The sequence below is a fragment of the Sceloporus occidentalis genome, unplaced genomic scaffold, assembly GCF_023333645.1.
Source record: "Sceloporus occidentalis isolate IW3139 unplaced genomic scaffold, rSceOcc1.0.p SCAF_1, whole genome shotgun sequence".
Classification (NCBI taxonomy): domain Eukaryota; kingdom Metazoa; phylum Chordata; class Lepidosauria; order Squamata; family Phrynosomatidae; genus Sceloporus; species Sceloporus occidentalis.
This window is the reverse complement of record NW_028316981.1, coordinates 275,740,300-275,766,377: the sequence shown is the minus strand read 5'-3', so window position 1 is coordinate 275,766,377 and position 26,078 is coordinate 275,740,300. Positions and strand designations below refer to the sequence as shown.

The 26,078-nt window shown below is 37.7% G+C and overlaps 1 protein-coding gene across 1 annotated transcript in view; it reads right to left on the bottom strand.

Moving 5' to 3' along the window:
• Window positions 1-26,078, bottom strand: part of FCHO2 (FCH and mu domain containing endocytic adaptor 2) — a 110,140-nt gene that overhangs the window by 60,813 nt on the left and 23,249 nt on the right. Inside the window, exons 3-8 of the mRNA XM_089494111.1 lie at window positions 15,349-15,423; window positions 14,526-14,667; window positions 14,288-14,440; window positions 11,502-11,606; window positions 9,141-9,239; window positions 6,749-6,845 (exon numbers count right to left, since the gene is read on the bottom strand). Coding sequence (XP_089350237.1) covers window positions 6,749-6,845; window positions 9,141-9,239; window positions 11,502-11,606; window positions 14,288-14,440; window positions 14,526-14,667; window positions 15,349-15,423 — 671 coding nt within the window. The remainder of the gene's footprint in view (window positions 1-6,748; window positions 6,846-9,140; window positions 9,240-11,501; window positions 11,607-14,287; window positions 14,441-14,525; window positions 14,668-15,348; window positions 15,424-26,078) is intronic.

Genomic DNA, 26,078 nt, shown 5'->3' with positions numbered 1-26,078 from the left:
CTTTCATGGAGGTCCTGTGCCCCAATCCCAGCAAATGTGGAGGGACGAGTGTACATTCATTTCTAAACTTACATCATACAGTTTTAAGGTGAGCAATTCATGTCCAGAATTTAATTTGTGGTTTCAAGTAATTGCTGCTTAATTATTAGTAAGTTTACTGACAATATAATAAAAATTGCTGCAATAAATTCTTGGCAAAGAGTTTGAAATCCACAATAATCTCCATGTATCAATTTAAAAACAAAACAAATACATTAATGAAATTTCCCTTGAGAAGAATCTGTTTTAGTCTCCATTTAATTTAGCATATTATTATTCCTGTTAATCAATGTCTGGCACACGTGAATTCTTTTGAAATTCTTTAAATACACAAGATTTCAATTTCTTTTTTTTCTTCTTTTCTTTACTGTTCCTTGAACAGTAGCTATCACTGGCCATGTGGTGACAACCACTTAGCTTGAATAGCCCACAACACCCTATCCAATGGATTTCATCTTGTCAGATTCCACATCAGAGAAGTGTGTCTTTAGCATGATATGCATTTTAAAGACAAACATCTGTACCACCAATCTTTTTCATATTCCATGGATGCTAACTCCATTTAGAGAAAACAGAGCTGGGCAATGTGCAGCTCACAGATTGAAAGTGGCCCTCAATTTTCCCCCCAAACATTTATTTACAGAGAAAGGGAACCTTGCTGTCTATGGGGCATGCAAGTAACTTTGCTAAGTGCCCATTCCACGTTGTTTTGGATCCAGGGAGTTTCAAATCTTGAAAAACATAATGAAAAGAAAGTGGCTCTGATATTTATGGACGTAGAGAAGGCCTTTGACAGTGTAAAATGGTAACTGATCTTTGAAATATTGGAACATTTGAATATGGGAGAAAATTATATAAAATGGTTAAGGACAATATATAAAAAATAACAAGCACAAATAATAATAAACAGAGAGAAAACAAAACATGTACAGATAAAGAAAGGGATGAGACATGGATGTCCCCTCTCGCCCTTATTATTTATCCTAACTTTAGAAAACTTTACTAATAAATATTAGAAATGACAAAAATATAAAAGGAATAAGAATAAAAAGCACTGATTTCAAATTGAAGGTATTTGCCAATGATATAGTAATTTCATTAAGTGACCCAATAAATGATGTGGTACGTTTGATAAAATTTTTTGAAGAATTTAATATTTTATTTTATTTTATTTATGGTATTTATACTCCACCCTTCAGCCCTAAAGGCTATCAGAGCATCAGGTTTAAAAATAAACAGGGATAAAACAACAATACTAACAAAAAAACTTAGAAAATAAAGAAAAAGAGATATTGGAAAAGAGATCAATAGTAAAAAAGACAAAATATCTAGGCATTATGACAAATAAAAACATAGATTTGTTCGAAAATAACTATAAGAAACTTTGGGTCCAAATTAAAGAACAACTTAAGAAATGGAGAAACCTGCAATTATCATTTCTCAGAAGAATAGCTGCTTATAAAATGAATATACTACCTATATTTTTATTTCTATTTCATAACTTACCGATATATATCAAAGATATTTATTTTAAGCAATGGACTAAAGATTTAAGTATCTTTATTTGGAATGGGAGGAAATCAAGAATTAGATTAAAATATTTACAGGATAATCAAGATAGAGGTGGCTTATCAGTAACAAACATAACATATTTTGAAGTGCCCTGTCTAAATTGGATCAAAGATTGGGTTTAATTAGAAAAAAAAATCTCCTTAGAATAGAAGGTGCTGACTTACAATTTGAGTTTCACGCCTACCTGTTTTATGATAAAGACAAAGCTAACAAAGATTTCAATAATCATTTTATCAGAAAATCATTATTAAAACGTGGAAAAATACAAACCATATATATGAGAAAATCTCTAATTGGACTTCTCCTCATGAGGCTTTGTTTAGAATGGACCCATGGTTAAATGAGTGGCTTAAATATAAAGATTTTTAAATATATCAAGGAAAAATAATAAAAATTAAAACATTGGAGGAAATAAGAAACGAGGAGAAACTGCAATTGGTTCTTATTTAGACAGATGAGAGATAGATATCTGATAGATGAAAAAACTGAAGGAATAGAGGAATCAAATTCAGAAATTGGAAGTATATTAATGTTAGAGAAAGGTTCCATAGTTTCAATGTTATATAAAATTTTGTTAAAGTATGAGATGGAACCAGAAATAGTTAAAGAGAATATTATAAGATGATCAAGGGATTTTGGATATCCAGTTGAGATGGTACATGGGGGAAAATCCTGGAGGAAAACAATCAAAAGCCAAGCGTTGAGGGAGAATTACTGCAAACTTTACTTTAGATGGTATTTGACACCAGAGAGGCTAAATAAGTTTTCTAAAAGTTACCCTGCTAGTTGTTGGAAATGTGGAAAGGAGAATGGCTCTTTGTTCCAACTCTGGTGGTCATGTACAAAAGCAAGGAAATATTGTAGAAAAATACATTATATTATTTGTAAGGTATTACAGATCAAACTGGATTTATGTCTTGAATTGTGCTTGTTAAATTTAGTTAAGGAAAAAATTAAAAAATTAAATGAAAAGTATGGCAGAATGATATTTTATTTTTTAACAACAGCTAGGACACACTAGGCAGCAGAATGGAAACAATCTAAGATAATAACTATTTGGATGTTAGATGAGTCACTTTGGATGAAAAATAAGAAAAGAAAATAGATTGAAGAAGTTGGCCAGAAAACAATTCTTAAAATTAAGAAAGTGTAAGAATATCATTTTATCATGTATATGTATGAGTAATTTCAGAAACAAGCACAAGTAATATTTATCAAGAAAATACAAAGAAGAAAGTAACGAATTTGTTTTGTTTGTTCAATTTGCATTGTTTGAAAAACTGTTATTCTGGTTTTGTATGCAATGTTTTTAATTGTTGCATTTGAATAAAAATTAAAAAGAAAAAAGAAAAAAAACCAGCAAAATTGTTTCTATGCACAGTGGAAAGCCTGAATGGTCTTTTGCTATATATATTTTTTAATTCAGTGGTGTGTGAAGGTGTGGCTCTCAGTTGACCACCATAGACAGAACTTCATATATTTTTGCCAATGGTGTAAAAAGAGAGAGAGAGAATGAAAAATTAACCATCAATTTGGAATTACACCCATTGCTACTTATTTACATTACACAAGTTGAGCTGATCAGAAACAAATTATTAACAGATCTAGAATACTATATTCGTCCCCTCTATCAGGTTTTCATAATCATCTATTAAACAGTTCTAAGATTCCATCCTGCTACAACAGGTCTGACCAAAGTACCGTATTTTCCGGCGTATAAGATGACTGGGTGTATAAGACGACCCCCAACTTTTCCAGTTAAAATATAGAGTTTGGGATATACTCGCCATATAAGACTACCCCTCTTCCAACACACACCAAATAAAAAATTTTAAAAATCAGATTTGATTTCAATATGGTAATTTTAATTAAAATGCTTATGACATACAGGTACTTAGCAGGAAAACTTGTTGTATATAAAGCCTGCTTGGACTGGCCAGCTCTCCCTGCCTACCCAGCCCTCCCTATCTCCAAGATTTTCTTCTAACGTAGTTGTACAGCGCTGCCCTTGCTGCTTTCATACGGTCGCCACATACAGAGGGGATGCGGCCACAGCCGTTTTTGAGCTCCCTCCACCATATGCGTTGACCAAAGATTCTCCAGTACAGCTCGGAAGTTTCAGCACCCACTCTATAAGTCGACACCTGGCGTATAAGATGACCCCTGACTTTTGAGAAGATTTTCCTGAGTTAAAAAGTAGTCTTATACGCCATAAAATACAGTAACAATAAAGGTTTTGCAGAAAAAGAAAAACATTTTTATACTACTAAATTTTACGCTAGTGATTAGTTATCAGAGTACCTTTTTAAAATATATGGTTTTAGCGTCTAAAATTTTAAATATTAAGAGTTTTCTAAATAACAATTCTGTTGACTTTAAATAATCTATATATCAATATGTTAATCACAATTTCTAAGCTAATTTCTAAACTGATCAATGTCTCTATGAGCTGAAGAAGACTTCTTACTGTAGATTAAATATTTTATTAATATTTTTCACTCTTCCTGACAAACATAGGGGTTGGATCCAGATTAAAACAACTTCAGAGCAGACTCACTGAAATTAATGGACCACATTTCTTAATGACAGACTATGCTTTGCTGTTATTAGCTGCCCTCGAGTCAACTTTGACTCATGGCAACTTTGTAGATTTGACATATTCAAGCACGATTATCCTTTACTGCTCTGCTTAAGTTTTGTAGATTTAAGCCTGTAGCCTCCTTAATTGGGTCTAGCCATCTAGAATGTGGTCTTCCTCTCTTTCAACTGCCTTCTGCCTTTCTTAGCACTATTGTCCTTTCTAATGAATCATGCCTTCTCATGATGTGGCCCTCAATTTAATCATCTTCCAGAGAAAGTTCAAGCTTGATCTGTTCAAGGACCCTTTGTTTGTCTTTTTAGCTGTCCATGGTATTCTCAGCACTCTCCTACAATACCAAATCTCAAATGAGTTGATACTCTTCCTATCTGCTTTCTTCAATTTCCAGTTTAGATTACAGTATTTAGATGATTTACATGACTAAAAGGTGAAACAGACCACCCCAGAGAGGGGGCTTGAAGCTGCCCCTGAAAGAGCTGCATTGGGGCTGCAGCAACTGCATGCTGGCTTTTTACCGGTCCAAAAAGAAGCAGGAAATTTCTGTTTCCTGTTAAAAACTGTCAATAAACATTTTAAACATCATATTATGTATTTTATTGTGCATCATGACATTACACTTATGTTCTGTTATTTCTCTATTCCAATTGTCACGGCTGCAGCAACACCTCAACAATGCTTAACTGATGTCAAACCATTTCCTGTATTGGTATGTACTGTATATGTATTATCCTACTTGAGAGTATGTATTTTTCCTGGAAGAAGATTAACCATCCATTATGAAGCCAAGCCCTCCCTCCAGTCCATCTGCCTTGGTCCAGGCCTTGGAGGTAGAGAGGAACTGCTGGACCTCTTACCCTTTCCCTCCACCACTCCCTTCTCCTTCTGTGTCATGTCTTTTTAGATTCTAAGCCCAAGGGCAGGGAACCGTCTAACTAAAAAGATTGTATGTACAGCGCTTCATAAATAAAGGTTAATAATAATAATAATAATAATAATAATAATAATAATAATAAATGTGTATCTCCCTGATTTTGACCTGATCAATTTCCTTTTCCCCGAATGTGTGCTAACAGAAATAGGAGATTAAAAAAAATCCCACTGCCCTCCTGATAATATCATGATTAAGATTTTTTAAAAACACACACACACACACACACACACATAACAAACCACTCAGCAATATCTTTAAAGAAGATGCTTTATCAAAACTCATTAGAACCATTTGAGTATAGGCAGGGTCCAGTGCTGTACTTCCTCTGACAGAACTGTACAGTCCAGCAGAATTAGGAGGAGAATCATCCCTACCCACTACAACCTGCAGCTTCTGAGAGGTGGGGGAAAAGACAAAGCAAGTTTGGAGGCAGCTCCACAGGCCACAGGGAAAGCAAGTTCTAAGTATGCATGTACAGTGAGCCTTCCACATTCCCTGGGGTTAGGGGCACAGGATCCCCCGAAAGTGCAAAAAAACAAAAGAAAACCAAAAACAAACCACAAATAAAAAACACTCTAGTTTTTTGTGGAGTTTTCAGGATATATGGCTATGTTCTGGAAGAGTTTATTCCTGATGTTTTGCCAGCATCTGCGGCTGTCATCTTCAGAGAATGCTGGCATGGGAGTGAGTGAGGTGTGTGCGTGTGCGCTCACGCACGCACACACTATATGACCCTTGGTTGAGAGGAAGTAATTTGAATGTTAATCGCTGTGTTGACCTGTTGTCGAATGGCAAGGCCTCAGAGTGTCTAAACATCAGGAATAAACTCTTCCAGAACACAGCTACATAGCCCGAAAACCACAGAAAAACTATGGATTCTAGCCATGAAAGCCTTCGACTTCACAAAAAAACCCACTGTTTTTTTTAAAAATTATTGTAAGAGAACACCTTCCTAGGAATCTCCAGGTCTGTGATGGTGAACCTATGGCATGTGATGCCATTTGGCCTGGCACCCTGCAGGACTTCTGCCCTCTGGGGGCAGGGCTTCCCAGGCGGGACTTCTCCCCTGCGCCTTTCCTGGTCTCCAAATGTCCATCCAGGTAACACCTGGTGCTGGAAAAAGTTTTAGTTGGAGCACTCGGCCCTGAAAAGGTTCGCCATCACTGCTCTAGGTCCTCCAGGACAAGTATGTGGTCAACATCTGCCAGACATTGATCATAAGAGTGTGCTGGAGGACCTACAAATGTCTAGAGAAGTGTTCTCCCTAAGAATCTCTAGGCCCTCCAGCATGACTTTTGGCAGAAGCTGATAACAGTCATGCTGGAGGACTCAGACATTCCTAGAGAGACCATATTAATCAAATCCGTGAATAATCATATCAGCAAAAATCAAAGCCACAAATGTGGAGGGCCGACTGTACATAAGCTTTAAAGCTCTAGTTAGGCACAATCTGAATAGGCTTACTTTGAAATAATTATTTTATTACTTCCACACAGAAAATTACGAACATACATGCGTAGCCATAACCATTAAAGAAGAATGAATGGATATAAGCATATCAACAAACACACTGAGAAATTATGTATCAATTACTTTGATTCTCTTACCAGGTCTCTCTTTGCCAGTGCCTTTTGACTCAGCAAATTTTTGTACCAAATTTTCAACTGTTGTGTTTGCCATGTTGTTGATAAATTCTTCATGGACCTTTTTGGGGGGGTGGAAACAGTACTATTAAAATTTGATGGGCTTCAGTAAATGATATATATGTACTTAATTCATATTTAATCATTACATTCATAAGCAAAAAGTGTCAAACTAGACCTAAAGAACCATGAATCTAGTTCTGTAAGATCAAGCTGGCTTTCAGCTGGTTTTCGTGCCTATAGGAAGGAAGAATAGCAACTTGCTTTTGATTCTGAGAACAATGTCAAAAGTAAACCTGTAATACATTATAGAAAGGTGCTATTCATATTCAGAAACAGAAAATCCACAAGGCTAATATAAGGCTATTGAATTTGTCTAGGCTAGCATTTAGATCACAGACACAGCAAATGTAATGGGTTATATCATTTTGTGAGTCCAAGTGAAATGGAGTTGTGTAACTGATCTTCCTTCCTTCCCTTGTACCATAAAACCCTCATCTCCAAAGGGTTAAGGCCTCTCCTGAATATATAAGGCAGTCTTCCAGGGGCTCAAGGAGGAAATTACAAAAATTGTAAGGGGGGGAGGAAATGGGAAAAATAAGGCTGTAATTTCAAGGTACTGTTTATATTGTCTTAGTTTAAAAAATCAAAAATTGTTAAGACCCTTCTGCTCAGTTTCAGGTGATTGCCCTTTTTCTGCACTTCTCTATGACTCAGTTCCCACATGAAGAGATCTTGCAGCGTCTTTTAAACTAACTGAGAGAAAGGAGTTGGTAGCATAACCTTTGGTAGACTTAGAGTGCAGTAAAACACATTCTAATAAAGTTACATCTACGAAAGCTTAGGTAATCAACTTTCAGTTAGTTTCAAAAGTCCTACAAGTTCCCTTTGCATACTGATCTAAGCTATGTCTTTCAATTTAGTTCCCATAGTTTAGAAAGGACCCTGATGAGCTCAAGAAGGCTTTCGGGACACGTGAATAGTAGACAGCAGGGGGCGTATCAAATTGTAATGAGTTTGAGTTTGGTTTCTTATAAATTGAGCTTGCAGGGGGTGGGCAGAGAATCATATGCATCATTATTTACATATTTATTTAATTTGTATCCTATATTTCTCCTGGCAGGTGACCCAAGAGCTGCGAGGCACCAGTGTGAGTGTGCATGCAGTGATTCCCTTCTCAATCCTATCTCCAAACTTTTATTTCTCCTCTTTGCATTTTCCCATTTTCCCTCCGTTTGCAAGCTGATCTCCAAACCTTTGCTCCTCCTCCTCCTCACATTGCCTCTGAAAACCAAGCTTCTCTTTCCCCCTCTCCACTTTCACTTTGAAGCCAATCTTAAAATCTGTCTCCTAAATTCTGCCCTTGACTTATCCTCAGGGCATATCAAAATCCAAGATTTTGATCCTAAAACCTTTCCTCGACTTATACATGAGGTCGACTTGTACACGAGTATATATGGTATTCTTGCTCTTTGTTTAAAACTCATTACTTAATAATACAGCATAATTTTCTAAGGTACAAAATGCAAGGGTTCCTGTATGATGTTATAGTAAATGACAAATTAGATATTTTCTACAATATGGTTAAACCTATACCCTGCCTTTCTGGGGAATAATGGCACTGGAAGCTGTTTTGCTTAAATGATATGTGACATAAAGAAAAGAGATACAGCTAGCCCATGCCATATGCAGGCTTCCCTTCCGCGGCTTTCAGCATATGCTGAAGCTGCAGTACAATCCAATGATTGGTGCACGCACCCATGGCATGTGCACCGCACCACATGAACGTGCCCCATTGTTTTCAATGTGGCGCAAGCATACACGGTTTTCCCCTTATGTGGCAGGTCTGGAACAGATTCCCCTCATAAGGGAAGGGAGGACTATATGGAGGCAGGGAGGTGGAAGGAAAAAAAATTGTGGCAGCACCTCTGAAACTAACTGGTTTTTATTTAAGCTTGAACTTTTGTGGATATAAACCCACTTTGTCAAATACAGTACACAGTGATATTAAGGCCTAAGGTACAAAGCATATTTATACAGTCATAGGGATAAGACAGAATTCAATAGGATCCAGAAGGATGCAAATCGTGTCCCTTGCCCTACATAGGGCTAGGCTAGGTGATACAGGTCTTTCAGATTTTTATAGTGGTATAGAAAGCAATAAATCTGCTTACCAAAGTCAGCGTCTCTGGATTCAAAACTCTCTGAGAAAATTCCTTTTGCTATATATGCAATAGCAAGGACTCTTTTGTCAATATACGTAGAGTACAAATAACTAACATGGAATCCATCACTCCCCTTCCAATCTCATCTACTTTCCTAACTTGATTAACCAGAAAATCAACCAAAAACTCACCTCACCAATTTGTACATGAACTTCTTTTACTGTATTCGAAAAACACTCAATAATCTCTTTCATGTGGAGGAGATGCATTTCTTCAATATCTTGAAATTTCTGCACCATAAATATGTTTAGTACATAGTTTAGTAAAATGAGGAAAACAGCTTATGAGAAAACAGAACTTCAAGTACTGGGGTTTTTAATTCTATGTGCTAATAAGTACAGTAGTTTGCTTTCAAATTTGACAATATGAAAGACATCAGTTAGAAGAACAACAGAATCTAGTTGCTACCAAAATAATAATCCTGGTTTCTGCTGTCCTTTTAATTGCTTAATGTTGTAAAACACTATCAATGACGATAAAATAAATCCAAATATTAAAACAAAAGGTTCAGTTTTAGTAGATGAACAGAAGTTGTATTAAAGATACACACAACAATATACTAATTATCATTTCTCATACTTTATTCTATTATGTTAAGTTACAGACATATCTGATAAAAATGAGAACTGGACAGAAAATTAAAACTGTGGAGACAGGCAAACATTCTTCTGTCAAAGTTTAGGAAAATGCTCCTGAAATTTATCAACTACCTCAGATTTCAACAATTTATGTCTAACATGTACCAGTCCTTATCATTGAAAATATCAAAGGAAATGCTGGCAAATTATCTCAAGACTGACTACCATACAAGAGTTCATTGAATGCAGACTAAAGGTTGTATGCTTGCCCTCCTGACTTCTAAGATAAGCAAATTACGTGGAATTCTGTCAAATACCACTGTGACACTAAAGATGGTGCTTTTGTCAGCATATTTACAAGGTAGACCAACCATAGGATACTAGCTAAGACAGGAATGAGAGTGGGATCTAACCATTCCAACCATGGCTCCTTGACACATCTGCATTGTACTTATCTAAGTCTTGTCACATATGATGCAAGGGAATAGATTAAACATATAATTAGATAGTTGTTAGCAGCAATTTTAAGGACTGTCCAAGAGCAAGGGACACTCAGTGGCTGAAGTCTTTAAGGCACATTTTTTATGATAGCAAAATCCTATACAAGGGCCCAGACAGAAAGACAGGATGCAACTTTCTTTCCTTGAAAGCTGTGATTTTGGAGCTGCACTGCTAGATCTGATAAGGTAAAATTGTTAGACTTCTACTTAAATTTATTCTGGTTGTATCACATTAAAAATGTAATACACACTATTCTTATCCTTTAAATCTTGTTTCATATTGCAAAATATATTGACAAGTAAAGTAAAGGTAGAAGGAGCTTCTGATATATGTATGAAGTTGTGTCTTTCTATTCTGATAGATCTTAGCATCTGCCTAGCAGTGACACGTAATCTGGAGAAAGTTGGACAGAATAATTTAATCACCAAATTCAGAGTTGGCAAAACAGAGGACCCATTTACTGAGATATAAATTGTTACACTTCATGAAGCATACAATGCAACGGTAAGTTTCTGTTCTAATAAAACACAAAGACCCAAAATGCAAGTATACAAACACAGAGCAGATTTCCACTCATTTGCTTTGCATTTATAACATTACATGCCAGAGCAGCTTGTCTAAAACAGCAAACTTATTTAAATGGTTTATCTATTTCTTTTACATTAGTCACAAACAACTGTGGTTTCACTACGTATTTGGTGGGACTATACAGTAGGTCCTTGGTATCTGCTGGAGTTTGGTTCCAGGACTCCCATGGATAACAAAAATCCATGGATGTTCAAGTCCCATTAAATATAATGGTGCAGTTAAATGGTGTCACTTATATAAAATAGCAAAATGAAGATTTGCTTTTTGGAATTTATACATTTTAAAATTATTTTCAAACTGCTTGAATCTGTGAATAAAAAAACCATGGATATGGAGGGCTGATTATATATACTATTGTTTCTTTTGAGGAAGACCTTGTAAAATAGTCCTAAAGAAACCTAGCCTTACTTTTTTCTAATTTTCTCACAGGACCACTGAAAAGACCAAAGGATTGTGTTTGCTCAGAGATTCTGAAAGTACAGCCTGCTATGCAACCCATTATTCTGCAAGCAAACAGATTTTTCTCTCACTTTTGAGCTGGTGAGGAGGAGCTGATTGCTATCCCAGTGCACAATCAGTTGCACAACTGTGGGATCCAACATAACTACACTGTGGTATATTTACACTGTATTGAAAGTGTATAGGATCTTACTCAAAGCATGCAAAGTGTCATACAGACCAGGATGGATCCAAACTTATTCATACCTAGATTAAGCATACTGACATAAATGGTACTTATATCAGTCATGACCTACTTACCAACTATTTCAATGGGTCTATTCTAAACAAGATGAAATATGGACAGAAAATAAGGCTTCAGCTTACCTGTGCAGTTTCAGTCATTTTCTGTTCAAAATCAGATTTTGCTGCAGCATACTTTTCTACATAAAGTTTGTAAGTATCAGTTGCTTTCTTGGATTTTACTGCTGCCTGAAGAAATAAAAGAGGAGTTCAGGCAAGAGGCAAGGAAAACTTTTTTTCAGTCTATTTAGTGTGTGTGTGTGTGTGTGTGTGTGTGTGTTCACGTGCATGTGCACCTTCAAGTCACCTGTCAATTTATGGTGACCCCATGAATTTCATAGGGTTTTCATAGGCAAAAAATATTCAGAGGTGGTTTTTCCCATTCCTACCTCTGTAATATAGCCTAGACAACCTGGTATTTACTGACAGTCTCCCATCCAATACTAACCAGCGCTGGCCCTGCTTCTTGTTGCTGTTATGTGCCTTCAAGTCATTTTCGATTTATGGTGATCCTAAGGCAAACCTATCAAGGGGTTTTTGTTGGTGAGTATCTTCAGAGGGGTTGCCACTGCCATCCTCTGAGGTTGAGAGAGTGTGACTTGCCCAAGGCCAACTCCCCACTAACTTCATGTGTAATGGTCAACTCCATCACAGTAAATACCAGTTGCCGCCACATGAGGGCTCAAGGAAACAACATATAAAATCACCTTAGTTTTCCTACATTCACAAGCAGCATATTAATGTAAGCTTACATAATCAAGCAGTCACTGTCAAGGATAATATGTGAAGTAAGTAATGAAATACCTAAAGTCAGAAGACAGTTGCTAATATTTTCTAACAAATTTTAAAATTAATTCAGAAATTAACTATGAAAGGAAAAATACCTGATGAAGTGGACTGAAGTCACAAAAGCCAAATCAAGCATATTACTATTTAAATAGCCACAATATTCTTTGTTAGTATAAAATAAAATTGCTTCTCTATACAGCACTTCATATTTTCTCTACATTGCATTGTCATATCAATCACATTGTACTAAATTAGTATTGAAATACATTCATTTTAAAGAAAAATGCCAAGTGACATTTTGGGTAATTTGGGATTCCGATGAGGGATTAAAAAAAAACAACTGGGATTAGCAAAGGGATACAATATATAATGTCATCAAATGGCTCTAAAATTTCAACAAGTTGAAGAAATCTTGCATCAGAGAATATTGCATATTCGACATCATTACGATTCAAGTGGGCAATTTTCTGATTATTAGATCTGATCTGCTTGTTCGTTTGTTCATTTGTTTATTTACTAGAAACTCAAAACCTGCAAATACTGCCATATTCAAAGGATATACAATTCAAATTAAAGAACAGAGTGCCTCTGAGAACACTGTAAAACTAAGAATTTGTGTTTAGTGTCAGAACTCAATGGAACTCACTGTCATGCTTAAACTCATTCCTGATTACCAAGTGTTCTTCAGCAGTGGTCAGATTTAGATGGAAAAAGTAATTTTATTGTTCTTGTTAAAACAATTGTAAGTCAGAAACCCTTGGGGATTAGCAGAGATCAACCTGCAAATGACAGACAATGCCAACCAAACATTTGCTAATATATCACAGTCTGCCTTCCAGTATGGAGTGTATCACCATGCCTCTCCACAAGTAGACTAGGACCCTTGGAGACTGAGGATCCTGGGAAGGACCCAGTCCACTCACCAGACGTGTCCAGGAGGCTCTTGGCACATCACAGTGAACTCCTGGAAGCCTGTCCTGTCACCATATGGCACCTGCACCCCTTCAGGATTTGCAAACAAAGTGGGTAGACTAGAACAACCCAAAACACGTTCAGATCTTAACATGTCAAATATGCAAGGTCACAAACAGTCCCTTCAGATCTTAAGATGTCAAATATGCAAGAGGCTTTTAATGTATAATCCTGGGATGGCTTTTTTATATGGGTGGCTGTTATATGGGGTAGGTATTGTGGTTTATTGCGGTTTAAATGTTTGTACTTTTATATTGTTTTTATATGATGTTTTAATTGTTTTATTGTAGTAAGCTTTTAAACTGTTTTTATTTATGAGCTGCCTTGGTTCCTTTTCTGGGAGAAAGGCAGCATAGAAATCAAATAAATAAATAACTGCTCCAGTCCACCTCCATGTTGGCAGCAAGTAGACCAGAGTCTTTCTCTTCCACAGCAGCTGAATCTACTTCTGGGGGACCATAGGCTTGAAGGCTCCAAACCTGGGGGTGATGGGGTGACACCAATCGTAGTTATGACACTGCCAAGGTCCTTTATCACACCCAGGGAAAATTCCCTGGGGGAAGGAAATATTTTCATAAGGTTAAAGTTAGCAGATATTCTGCATACGAAGAACTGCATATAAATGTATGCACACCCAACCTAGCCAAATTAGGGGCTATACAGACAGCCTCCAGCTACCCCTTTTACAGCCAGATCGGGACCGTGGCAATCTGGCCTTTTCAGGACACGAAAAAGAGCTACAAAAAGTGGCTCCTTTTTGCGCCCTGAAAAGGGCACAATAACCATGGCTTTACAGTGCCAGAGGAGCATTGTGATACCACATGCCGTGCAGTGAACAGTGTTACGCTGCCCTGGGGACAGAGCCAGATCGTGCGTTGTGTAGACACTCCACCTCCAAGCTGACTTTTATGGCCCATCTGTACAGGGCCTTACTCTACATAGTACTCTACACGTTATTACTCTACATTGTATTGGCTCATGCAGAAGGTACTTATTACTTTCATTCTGGGAAAAAAAAAAAACAAGACAAAACAGAAGCAGCAACCCTGCAAGTAAGTTTTCAGTTTTACATGAACATATCATAAAGAAAACAATTTAAGAAAAGTTACCTTGTCTATTTCTCTCTGTGTAGCACCTTCCTTTTTCAAACGCTCTTGTTCCACACATTTTGAATTGTAGTTTTCTTTTGCTTTTTGGAGGGCCTGGGTAATACTCTGAATGTTTTGCACTGCTTCCAAAGTCCCTGAAACTTCTTCTTTAGTCTGTTAAATATTACATGTATGTCAAACATTACTAATAATTATTTTATTTAAAGTCATTAAAATATATTTTAAAAATAAACACAACCTTTTTATGAGCTTTTATTTGTTCATCTCCATACTTCTGTACTTCTTTAATTAGTTCTTGCAGCTTACGAACAAGTTCTAAGTGACAACTCGCTAATTTTTCTGTTGATGACTTGAAAACTTCCCAGACTGGTGAAAATGTTCTGATAGAAAGAAAAAAGATATGTACTTGAGCACTGAAGCAGGTTGAGAGCAAAGTAATATATTAAACACATTTTCAAAAAGTTAAATGTAGATGATATATTTTATAGTACCCTACTTAAATGTTACCTGTCAACAAACAGAACATATGTAAATAATATTCTTGCTTGTATATTTTTCTGCTCAAGTGGGATATAAACCAAACATGCAACAGCTACAACCACAGCTGCTAATATGCTGTTCAAAACAACTTATTGAAAACTTATTGAAGTAAAAATGTAACACTGACATTCTAATTCCACCTTAACTTTTTGAACAAGGAAAGTAATTTCAGTCTTTCAGTTCCTTACTGATATAAGAATTCTAATATAATATCAGAACGGTGACATGTGGACTAAGTACAGTAGACTGAAACAATGCAGGCACTCACAAAGCAAGCATTCCTGATCAAAAGTTTGCAAGTAGACTCTGTTTACTGCAACCATAAGAAGGTTGCTGAGTGCACAATTGATTCTCTCGTAGAAGTGACAGAAACAATGTCTTATATCTTTAGAAATATTTCTAAATACTCAGACAGCAGAAGAGGAAGAAACCTGAACAGCATTCAGTTTATCTATCCAACATTTCTTAGTGTAGAAAAGAAAATCTTCATGAAGATGTCCTGCTATTACACATTAACTTACCCAACTTGTGAATAATTACTTGCTGATTTGGCTAGTTTTGTCATTGATCTTGAATATGTTTCTTCTATTGCAGCCCTGTTAACAACAAGAATAATCCTTATGTTCTATATTCTAAATATAAAATCAATATTGAAGGCCATAAGTTAACCACTACTTAACATTCACTAGTTGAACAACTCCAGGATTTATAGTCTTCAGATCACTAATATGCCCCCCAGAAGTATGTTTTGTATCATAAGCAGATATTGTGAAAGAACACAGTCATGGGCATATAAAAAGACCTCAGCATGTGTGTAAGCAAAACACAGATTTTCCTCAGAAAAGTTCATCTAACTACAAGCAGTATACAAACACACAAAAGCACAAAGAGAGCAAGGTAATTATTTTTCAGGAACACATATTGTATATACAGTACTCATGTATAAGTCTAGAAATTTTAGTCAAAAAAGTGATCTCAAAATACTGAGTTGACTTATCCATGGGTCAATGTAAGTATTGTACTTTAACTGTTATATATAAAAAAGAACTATCCCCTGGTGAAAAGCAAGAGAGTAATCTATCCTGGTAGCACTGACTTTGCTCTATTCTCTCATCGATCCAGCTTTAAATATAAGCACAAAGAGTTATGCCTCCTGAAATTTTGTAAGTTCTTTGGCATTGTTTTCTGTTGCTTCATCCTTTACATCCCTTGTCACATGCCCCTAGGTTTTACCCTCAATTATCCATGAGTCATATCAAATTCCATAATTTTGGCTCCAAAATCTGCCCTCAACTTATACATGAAGTCAACTTATTGTCAAGTATATACGATATATCCTGTAAAACACTGCAGGGCAAAAAGTAAAAATAGATATTGAACAATCCCTACGAGTAATATTTACATGAACAGAAGTGATCTTCTAGTGTCAATTCTTTTTTTTTCCTTCTTAGTTGGATGAACACCCTTCCATTTTATCTTTTCATCTCTATTTAAACTTAGCAGAGGAAGAAATATACGCCAACAATAGCTTGCCCTTGTATGAAATTATGCTTATGTTTTCTTCCTCAGAGGTCTTACTGTACCTAAAGTACAGTAGGTGGGCAGTGTGGACAGGGCCTTCTCTGTAGCAATTCCCTCTCCATGGAAACTTCTTTGTTGGTCTTGAGATACTGTATATACTCGTGTACAAGTTGACCTTGACAGACCAAAACAACTGATTTTAATATGACCCATGGATAAACCAAGGGTAGAATTTTGGGGAGGAGAAGGTTTTAACACCGGATTGAGAAGGAAGGAAGTGGAGGGGAAATGAAGTGTTTGGCAGTCAGGGGAAATCAATGTATATACATATATACACAGGGGGTGGGGGGGGGGGGGAGAGATAAATACACCACACTATAATGTATCAAAGATACAGTGTTCCAGAACTGGGAGACTCTACACACCTACAATATCACCCAGAGTTTACAGGTAAGATGGTCAGACCAATATCAATCTTATCACAATCATTACTAGCTCCCCAAAATTAAAAAAGCAGTAATCATGAGCATCAGATCATCGAGACACAGTAACAACAGCACTATGCATTTTGATCATATTATGCATCTTATCAGATGTAGCTACACCACAAATCAGAATCAACTTGGAAAGCAAGCAAACAACAACAAGCAAGTCATCAGTAAACTGAGACAAAATCTGTTCAACAAAGTTCCCACTCTATACAATCTGAGCTGATATATACCATGCAGAAATGTTCCTTTACAAGGTAACTAATTATAGAGTAGTTGTATGGTTGATTTCCTAATGTCAAGACTATCGCAATGACATTTTAATACAGGTCTAATCCAATGCCAAAAGACATTTGGTCTTCAGAGATGCCTTTTAAAGCACCAGCATCTATTTAAAGTATTTTAGATACTAAAAAGAATCCATGGTGTAAAAAAAAGATTTGAATGAAAACTCAAAATTAATTTAGACAACTTGAGAATGTGAAGAGAAAATGTCATATAAAAGAGGTAAACTGACACAACTCCAAGGTACCTTTCACAGTACTCAAGAAACTTGGGGTTCAAATTACTTCTTCCATCACTTTTTGTTTTAAACATCGCCTAAAGGCAATCACACAACACAGGCTAATATCCTCTGGCTAAAAGAAGCATTCTTTCACTAGTTTAAAGGATGGCAATAGCAATACTCCTCTGAAGAAATATACCAAGAAAACCCCATGATAGGGTTACCACGAGTCAGAAATGACTCGATAGCAACAGAACAGGTCTTTGGTAACCATGAAAAGAAATATCAGGCTATATATGGAAGATACAAATATTGGTATTTTAAAGAAAATGAAGGCAATGGACCAAATTATGCCACAGAAATCAGAAATGGAAAGATGCACAGCTGATCCATTTTGAAACTTTACATGTCATTGTTGTTGGTTCTGCTCTGGCGCCACAACGAACTACCATTCCCACAATTCAACAGCACTGAGCCATGGCAGTTAAAATAATGTCAAACTGGATTATTTCTGCAGTGTGTATGCAGCTTCAGATTCTTAAAAATTGGAACAGACCACAGGGGCCATTTAGTCTAAACCCTTACAATGCAGGAATACAAAATAAATGCACTCCTAGTAGTAGATACCCACCCAACCTCTTAGAGACCTCCAAAGATAGAAAGTTCACTAACCTTCGAGGCAGTTCTACTCCACAGAACTGCTCTTACCAGGGAGAGGGGATCCTTCTTAATATTTAGACATAATATCTTGTGTTTCCATTGGTTCATGGAAAAGCAGAAAACAAGCTCACTCCATCATCTACATGGCATTACTTCAGACATTTAAAGATACCTATCATGTCAGCTCTCAGTCTTCTCTTTCCCAAGCTAAACATATCCAACTCCCTAAGTCATTCCTCATAAGCCTTGGTTTCCAGACCTTTGATGATTATCGCTGCCCTTTTTTGGACACATTCCAGCTTATCAATGTCCTTCTTGAACTGTGGTGCCCAGAGTTGGATTCAATATACCAGATGAGGTCTGTCTAACTCAGAATGGAGTGGCACTTGGCACTAATACTCCCCTTGATCAAGACAATATATCCCTCCTGACAGAGTATTAAACTGCATTGGCTTTTTTGGCTGCTGTTATCATACTGATGACTCACTCATGTTTAGTTTGTACATGCACACCTTTCAAGCCAGGTGTCATCCATCCTATATTTGTGCATTTCATTTCTCCTGCCTAGATGTAGTACCTAACAGTTATCCCTGCTGAAATTAATTTTGTTAGTTTTGGCCCAGTTCTCCAATCTGACAAGGTCAGTTTGAATTCTGATCCTATCCTCTGGAGTATTATCTCTCTCTCACCTCAATTTGGTATCATCTGCAAATTTGATAAACAAGCCTTCTATCCCATAATCTAAGTCATTTATAAAAATATTAAACATCAGACCAAGGAGAGAATCCTCAGGCCCCACCTCCAGTATTTACTTCTCTCCAGAATGAAGAGCAACCATTGGTGAGTACTTTCTGGGTTTAGTCTGTCAACCAATTATAGATCCACTTAACTGTACCACTTTCTAGCCCTGATCTACCAAGCTTGTAACTCCATCAAAAGAGGTAAGATTAGTCTGGCATGATTTGTTTTTGAGAAACCTATGTTAGCTCTTAGCGATCACTTCATTCCTCTCTTAAGTGTACACAGACTGACTATTTAATGTTGAAGCTCTGGAGTGGAGAAATGGTTAGGGTGGTGGGCATGCCCTCATTTTGGGGAAAGATTCTAGAGTGCATTGTGGCTTCCCTGCTTCAGAGATTCCTGGATGTAACAGATTATCTGGATATATTTCAGTCTGTCTTCAGGTCTGATTATAAGACAGACAGCTTTGATTACTATACCTCCATTCTGTCCACCAGACTCTTTAACATATACAACAAAACCACTGGGAAAGGTTATTCAGAGTTTGGGGTTTTAGTGTTGTTGGACTAGCATCAATGCTTGTAGCTCTATGTTCTTTTTGAAGAAGAAGGAGGTCTTCCTCACAGATGCATTGATTATATCTATGGTCATTTGTGGGGTTTTTTATTTAGTATTTCTGAAATCTTACAACACAAATGTAACATTCTTTCCATACATATATGTACTTTTGCATCATATTTTTTTTTTTAACAAAAAATCCTAAATATCACCTCAGTGCACCCCACCCCCGGAGCCATTCCCTTCTTTATACTACATCCAAAATTTTAACTCCTCCTGTGGAGGTAATTTCCCATCTTTATTTCTTAATATAGTTTCAATAAAAAAATTTTCCATTATTTCATCAAAATCATTTCTTTTCCATAATCCTTTTTTACTTTCAATTTGCATGTTAATTTGTCATTAATTGCTAACTTCCAAACTTCTTTATACCAGTCCTCCAATTTCACATTTATTTTTGTTTTCCAATTTCTTGCTATGATTAATCGCGCAGCAGTAAACAAATTTGTTACAAGGTTTTTTTCTTCTTTCCATTCTACTTCATTGTATATTGATAACAATACTATGTCTGGTTTTCTATCTAGCTTTATATTCATAATATTTTCTATCTCTAATATTACTATTTCCCAAAATTTTTGTACATATTTACATTGCCACCATGATCCTACTTCCTGACAGCCTCTCCAACAATATTTTGAATTATCTTTGTTTATATTATGTAATCTCACTGGTGTCAAATACCATTTCCAGATCAATTTATAATAATTTTCTTTAATTCACATCAATAAATTTTTCAAATGTCTTTGTTCCCAAATCTTAGTCCATTCATTATCACAAATTTTGCATCCTAGTTCTATCTATCTATGGTCATTTGGTCACTTTGATTCTGTGATGAACTTACTTCCTGTCCCCCTGTTCTCCAGGGGTTAAGAGTTTTACAACTTTTTGCTCTGTCTCTTCCTTTCTCTGCTTTCAAACATGGACTAGCCAAAAGGCTCTCTCTTCTAAGGCCTCATTCACACTATAACTTAAATCGGTTTGTAGACTGGCTTAAACCAGTTGATATGTGCCACAGTCACACTTGAATCAATTTCAGACCCAACTGTATTCAGTGTGAATCAGGGTGAATTGGCACAATTCCAAATGAATCAGTTCTTTCAGAAATTGATCTTTTGCTGTTTCTTTTGAAAAGAACTGGGTTTCATCGCATTGAACAAATGTCAATGCATTACCAATCACATTTGGGGCAGCCAGGAGGGGAGGGACAATGGGCAGAGAAGGTGGGCAAAGGGGTGGTACCCATCCCACCACAAGTCTTGGGCAAACCACCATTTTTTCCCTCTCAGCGCTGCTGTGGGGCTGTCGTTGGACTTCCGTGGGGCTGTGCATGTTGATTTCCATCATGACCATGTGGTCCCTTTAAATCGCACTGTAGTCCTGATCAAATTGCTCTGCTGTCGGAAATTTATCAAGACGTAGGGCAAGTTGGGGGGTTGTTCCCTGAGGGGCAGGCTGCAGCGTGGATTTAAAAAAAATGACAGATTCTGTGATCCACTGCATTTTTATGGAATCACAAAAGCAAGTAATAATAATAATAATAATAGGATTTATTTATATGCTGCCCAATCACTGGGAATCCAGGTGGCTTACAACAGAGGGGATAAGTTCCCTGCCCTCAGGTTTACAATCTAAAAAGACACGTCACAAAAGGAGAAGGGAATGGTGGGGAGGGAGGGGCTCAGGTCCAGCATTCTTCTCTCCCTCTGAGGCCTGGACCAAGGCAGATGGACTGGAGGAAAGGCTCTTTTTCTTATTCCCTATGACGGGAATTCCTCCCTGGCCTGGCATACATGTTGATATGTCGTTGCCTGGTCCAGCCGGGGAAGGGGAGAGACATTAGGGTCCATTTCCCCAAACAGTGGATGAGAGAAGTGTGTGTGTATGATCAGCTGTTATCTGTTACCTTTTTACTAGATACTTGTGGAGTACATGCGTGCTGCTACTGCTGCTGAACTAAGCTTGTCATTTTAACCACATTTTCTAACAACCAGTATGTTGATGAAATCCACAGTCTCTCTTCTTTCTATTTAATTCCAAGGAAGTTTTGGAAGAGAACTATTTCTGCTGTCAGCAATGGACTTGATGAAGATGAACAAAACTAAAGCCTAATCTAAACAACAGAGAGCTCTTGGTCAGCTAAAAGACACATGAGAGAACAGGGATTCAGCCTGTGCTGGATAGGGTTACATTCTTCCTGAAACCTCAGGTTTGTTACTTGGGTGTTTTCCTGCACTCAACTTTGAGTCATTGATGTCCAGGTTTCAGCAGTAGCCAGGAGTGAATTTGCACAATTAAGACTGCTGCACCCAATCTGGTAAAGTTAGATCTGACTAAGCTGCCACATGTTCTTTTACATACTGTTTGGACTGTGCTAATACACACTGTGTGGGACTGCCTTTGGAAACTGTTCAAAAATTTCAGTGGTCCAAATGCTGTGTGTCCAGCATGCCAACTGGGGCCAGTTACAGGAAACATCTAAGTGTTTTTTGAAACAGCTTCACTGTCTACTGGTTTGTTTCTGCACACAATTCTAAGTGCAGTTTATGATTTATAAAGGCCTATACAGCTTGGGCCCAAATCATCTGAAAGATTGTACCTCCCTATATGAACATGTCATAGTCTTAAGATTCTTGGAGAAGGACTTTCTTTGGTCTTATCACCATCACAAGTCTACTAATAAGGACATAGGAGAGAGCCTTCTTGGTGGCTGCTCCCAGGTTTTCTAATTCCCTTCCATGCAAGGCTAAGTTGGCTCCCTCTCTGCTCTCCTTCCACTTGCAGGCAGACTTTTTTATTTTAAAAGGCTTCTAATGATCAATTGGTTGTAGGGAGACTTTTTACGGGAACTGTGTGTGTGCAATTGTTATTTGTTATAGTCTCATAATTAAAGGCATTTTAATATGATAACCTGTTTAATTGAGAAAAGAGAGATACAATAAAATAAACTATTGATTTGAATGCAGAATGTGAGTTTCTTGGTGAAGAATAGTTTACTTTTTTAGTCCAACCAGACTTGCATATAGTCTTATCAGAGAAAGAAAGTTGTGGCGGTGCATAGTCTTACTCGTGAAGTAATAGTTTCAGTTCTTTTTGGGGAAATTAACAAACATTTTGAACTCTTCATTTTCCTGCTAACTAAAAAAAATTACACGTTTCATATCATCCCTGAGGATAAGCTGTGATGAAAAGAACTCCTTATACTCTGGTATTTAGTTAAGCATTACAAGTTAAGACTTGCCTCTAAAACCCTTGCATTTGTCCTCTCCTACGTCTACTCTTGTAACTATGGCAGTAGATATCTTGGCCTGGCACAGTACATTTCCATGTGACTATAACCATAAAGATTGGGCATAATATTCTGACATAGCTGCTTTATTATGGAATTGCCTCAAGAAAAAAATATCTATACAATTCTCACTCCCAGTTGTATTTGGTAGAACTCTCAGGATTATTATTATTCCATGAAGGCATTTACAAGCCTATGTATACATAGTTTATAGTTCAGAGGACTGAAAGGCTCCTCATTCACAAAAGTTTTCACCAAGAGGCCAAAGACCACTTCCAGAAACTGTTTATGTTTTACAATGAACACTAATTAGAGCTTTAATGAGCATGTTGTAGTAACAGTGAATCAGTATTTGTAACTCTTCCAAGGAAAGATGGGCAAGAAGATTACAACTAATGAACTGTAAACTGTCATGTGACTGTGCTTGTTATCACATATAGTGCTACATACAATGTTGCGACGATTACTAGCAAACTACAAATGAAGCCTTTTATATATCATGAACTATATTCAATTTTGACATAAAACTATGAAGCATTGAGAACACACCACACCTGCCCCTAGCATAAGATGATCACATACTTTCCTACAACATGGTTTCTTCTTTAACACTGATACTCTAACTGAATTGAAGATTCTTTATGTATTTGTCCACATTTTTTCCACCTAATGATTACTTTTTGTTTATACTGCTTTCTATCTTATATGTTAAGAAACAACATATGATTCATTGAAGCAAGTCAATGGGAATTGTGCAAGCATGCAGGTGCAGCTCTCTGGACCCCTAACATCCTTCCAAGCTCATAGCACTCCCTTCCCTCCAAAATCACTGAAAAACACTCACTGGAACTTTAAAATTCCATGAAAAGGCCTAAAACACTGTTGGGGGAGAGGCATCCCTCAACAGCAAAATCTGCCACTTAGAACACATATGCAAGGCAACTGAGAGTGCTACAACATCATTTCTACTTGGCCAGATTGGTGGCCAACAATGCATTGTGGCCCAAAGAAAAAGCAAAAATGGGAGCAAGCCCCAATCTCCACCCCTGTTGCTGGGTTTTAAAAGGTGGTTCATTGTACTGGTCCTTTGATTTACTAAGGATAACAATCATGATTAAGTTGAGAAAAATTATTAGGTATCCACAGAGACAGGATCAAGCTCTGGCAACAAATATGGAAAACAAAACAGTGGCCCAGAGCCCAAAAGTGATCAATATATATTCCCATCCATTAAAAAGGAGACACAAAGGATTGCAGTAATTACAGAACTATTGCACTAATTTCCCATGCAAGCAAAGTCATGCTCAAAATTCTGCTGCTAATAGATGCAAGCTGGATTTAGAAAGGAATCCAGGAACTAGGGATTGTATTGCAAACATATATTGGATAATGCAGCACACTAGCGAATTTCAGAAGAAAATCTGCATGTTCTTTATGGACTACAGCAAATTCTTTGACTGCATAGACCACAAAAAGCTAGCCACAACATCTGATTATCTGATGCGTAATCTGTACTCTGAACAATAGGTTGCTGTCAGAAAAGAATATGGAGGAACAGAATGGTTCCCAATCAGGAAAGGAGTCAGGCAAGGCTGCATACCATCGCCCTATTTATTCAACCTGTATGCAGAATATTCTTTAAATATTTTCTATTTTAAAAGCCTGTCTGAATATAAATGTCTTAGCCTGCTGACAGAAGGACAACTGAGGGGGGCATTCTGGCCTCCTAGCAAAGAAAGTTCAAGGGTCTAGGAGCAGCCACTAAGAAGGCCCTCTCTTGTGTCCCCACCAACCAGGTCTGTGATGGTAGTGGGACTGAGAGAAAGGCCTTTCGTGATCTTAGGCCCCATTCTCACTGGCCTAAAACGCAGATCAGGACGCGAATCATGGGTGCATCGTTTCCATTAGAGCGCGCATTCAACCCCCGTTGCTCTGATATTGTTCCCATTGGGATTCAAATCTGAATCGAATTATCCTGAAAAATCCAAATTTTAGGTCAATAAACCGGTTTTAAAAAATAGTGGCTTTTTAGCGAGTTTTCCTGTGCCTCCGGAGTCTGATTCGGGGCAAATGAATGGGAACGAAAGGGTGTCTGATTCAGGAACCTGGAGATGGGAAGACCAGCGCTCATGGGGCTGGTGTCACCCTCTTTGTTCTCTTTCTGCATCGCCGGCACCATTTTCTTTCATTCGCATAGCCTTTCCCCCAGTGAACTGGGAAGCAGGGCAAGGCAATCGCACTACATTGAGCTCCAAACGCAGTAAACATATTACTCCCCCTGCAACCTCCCCTCTGCTCCACATTCATAGACCAATGTGTGAGGAGAGCCACTGAACACCATTTTAAACTATTACTTTTCTTTTTTCTTTTTTTGCCTCTGCCTGAGCACCTGAGCAGCAGATGGGCTTTGCAGTACATGCCTGCTTGATCGCCCCCCAGACAGCCCAGGGAGCAATGGGGGAGGCAAAGGGATTTGGGGTGATTAGAGGCTCCTCTTCTCTCTTTCCCAAAGGGAATCTGGGGAGACACAGAAGAGCCTGGATGCCCAGGGATCTGAGGGGGGATAGAGGCTTCTCTCCTCTCTTTCGCGAAGGGAATCTGGGGAGACACAGATGAGCCTGGACGCCCAGGGATCTGAGGGCGGATAGAGGCTTCTCTTCTCTCTTTTCCAAAGGGAATCTGGGGAGACACAGAAGAGCCTGGACGCCCAGGGATCTGAGGGGGAATAGTGGCTTTTCTTCTCTCTTTTCCAAAAGGAATCTTTTCCAAAAGGAATCTGGGGAGACATAGAAGAGCCTGGATGCCCAGGAATCTGAGGGGGAATAGAGGCTTCTCTTCTCTCTTTCCCAAAGGGAATCTGGGGAGACACAGATGAGCCTGGATGCCCAGGAATCTGAGGGGGAATAGAGGCTTCTCTTCTCTCTTTCCCAAAGGGAATCTGGAGAGACACAGATGAGGCTCGGATGCAGCCACTATTCATTGGCTGCCCCCCAAAAAACAACAACAAACAAACAGAAATGGGAATGGGGAGCAAAATAAACCATGTCAAAGTGTTTCGAATCAGGTGACGACACTTGTGACGTCTGAAGCCTACGCACTTGATTGACAGCTTGAAGACACAAATGGGAACGGGGAGCAAATTACTCCGCTTTAAAAATACAGCGATTTAAAATAAATGGGAATGAAAACAGGGTCTAAATAAATCGAGGTAATTTGCCCCCTTTCCTAATGGAAACGATGGAAAAAACTCAAATTAGAATTGGAAAATAATTCAAGTCAGAAATGCGCCAATATAAGCCGTTTTATCTGCCAAGTGGGAATGAGTCCAAGATGGCTTATACAGGGAGATACCATCTGCCAAATAGCCTAGACCTGAGTCATACAGGGCTTTATATGTCATCACTAGCACTTTGAATTGTGCCCAGAAACAAA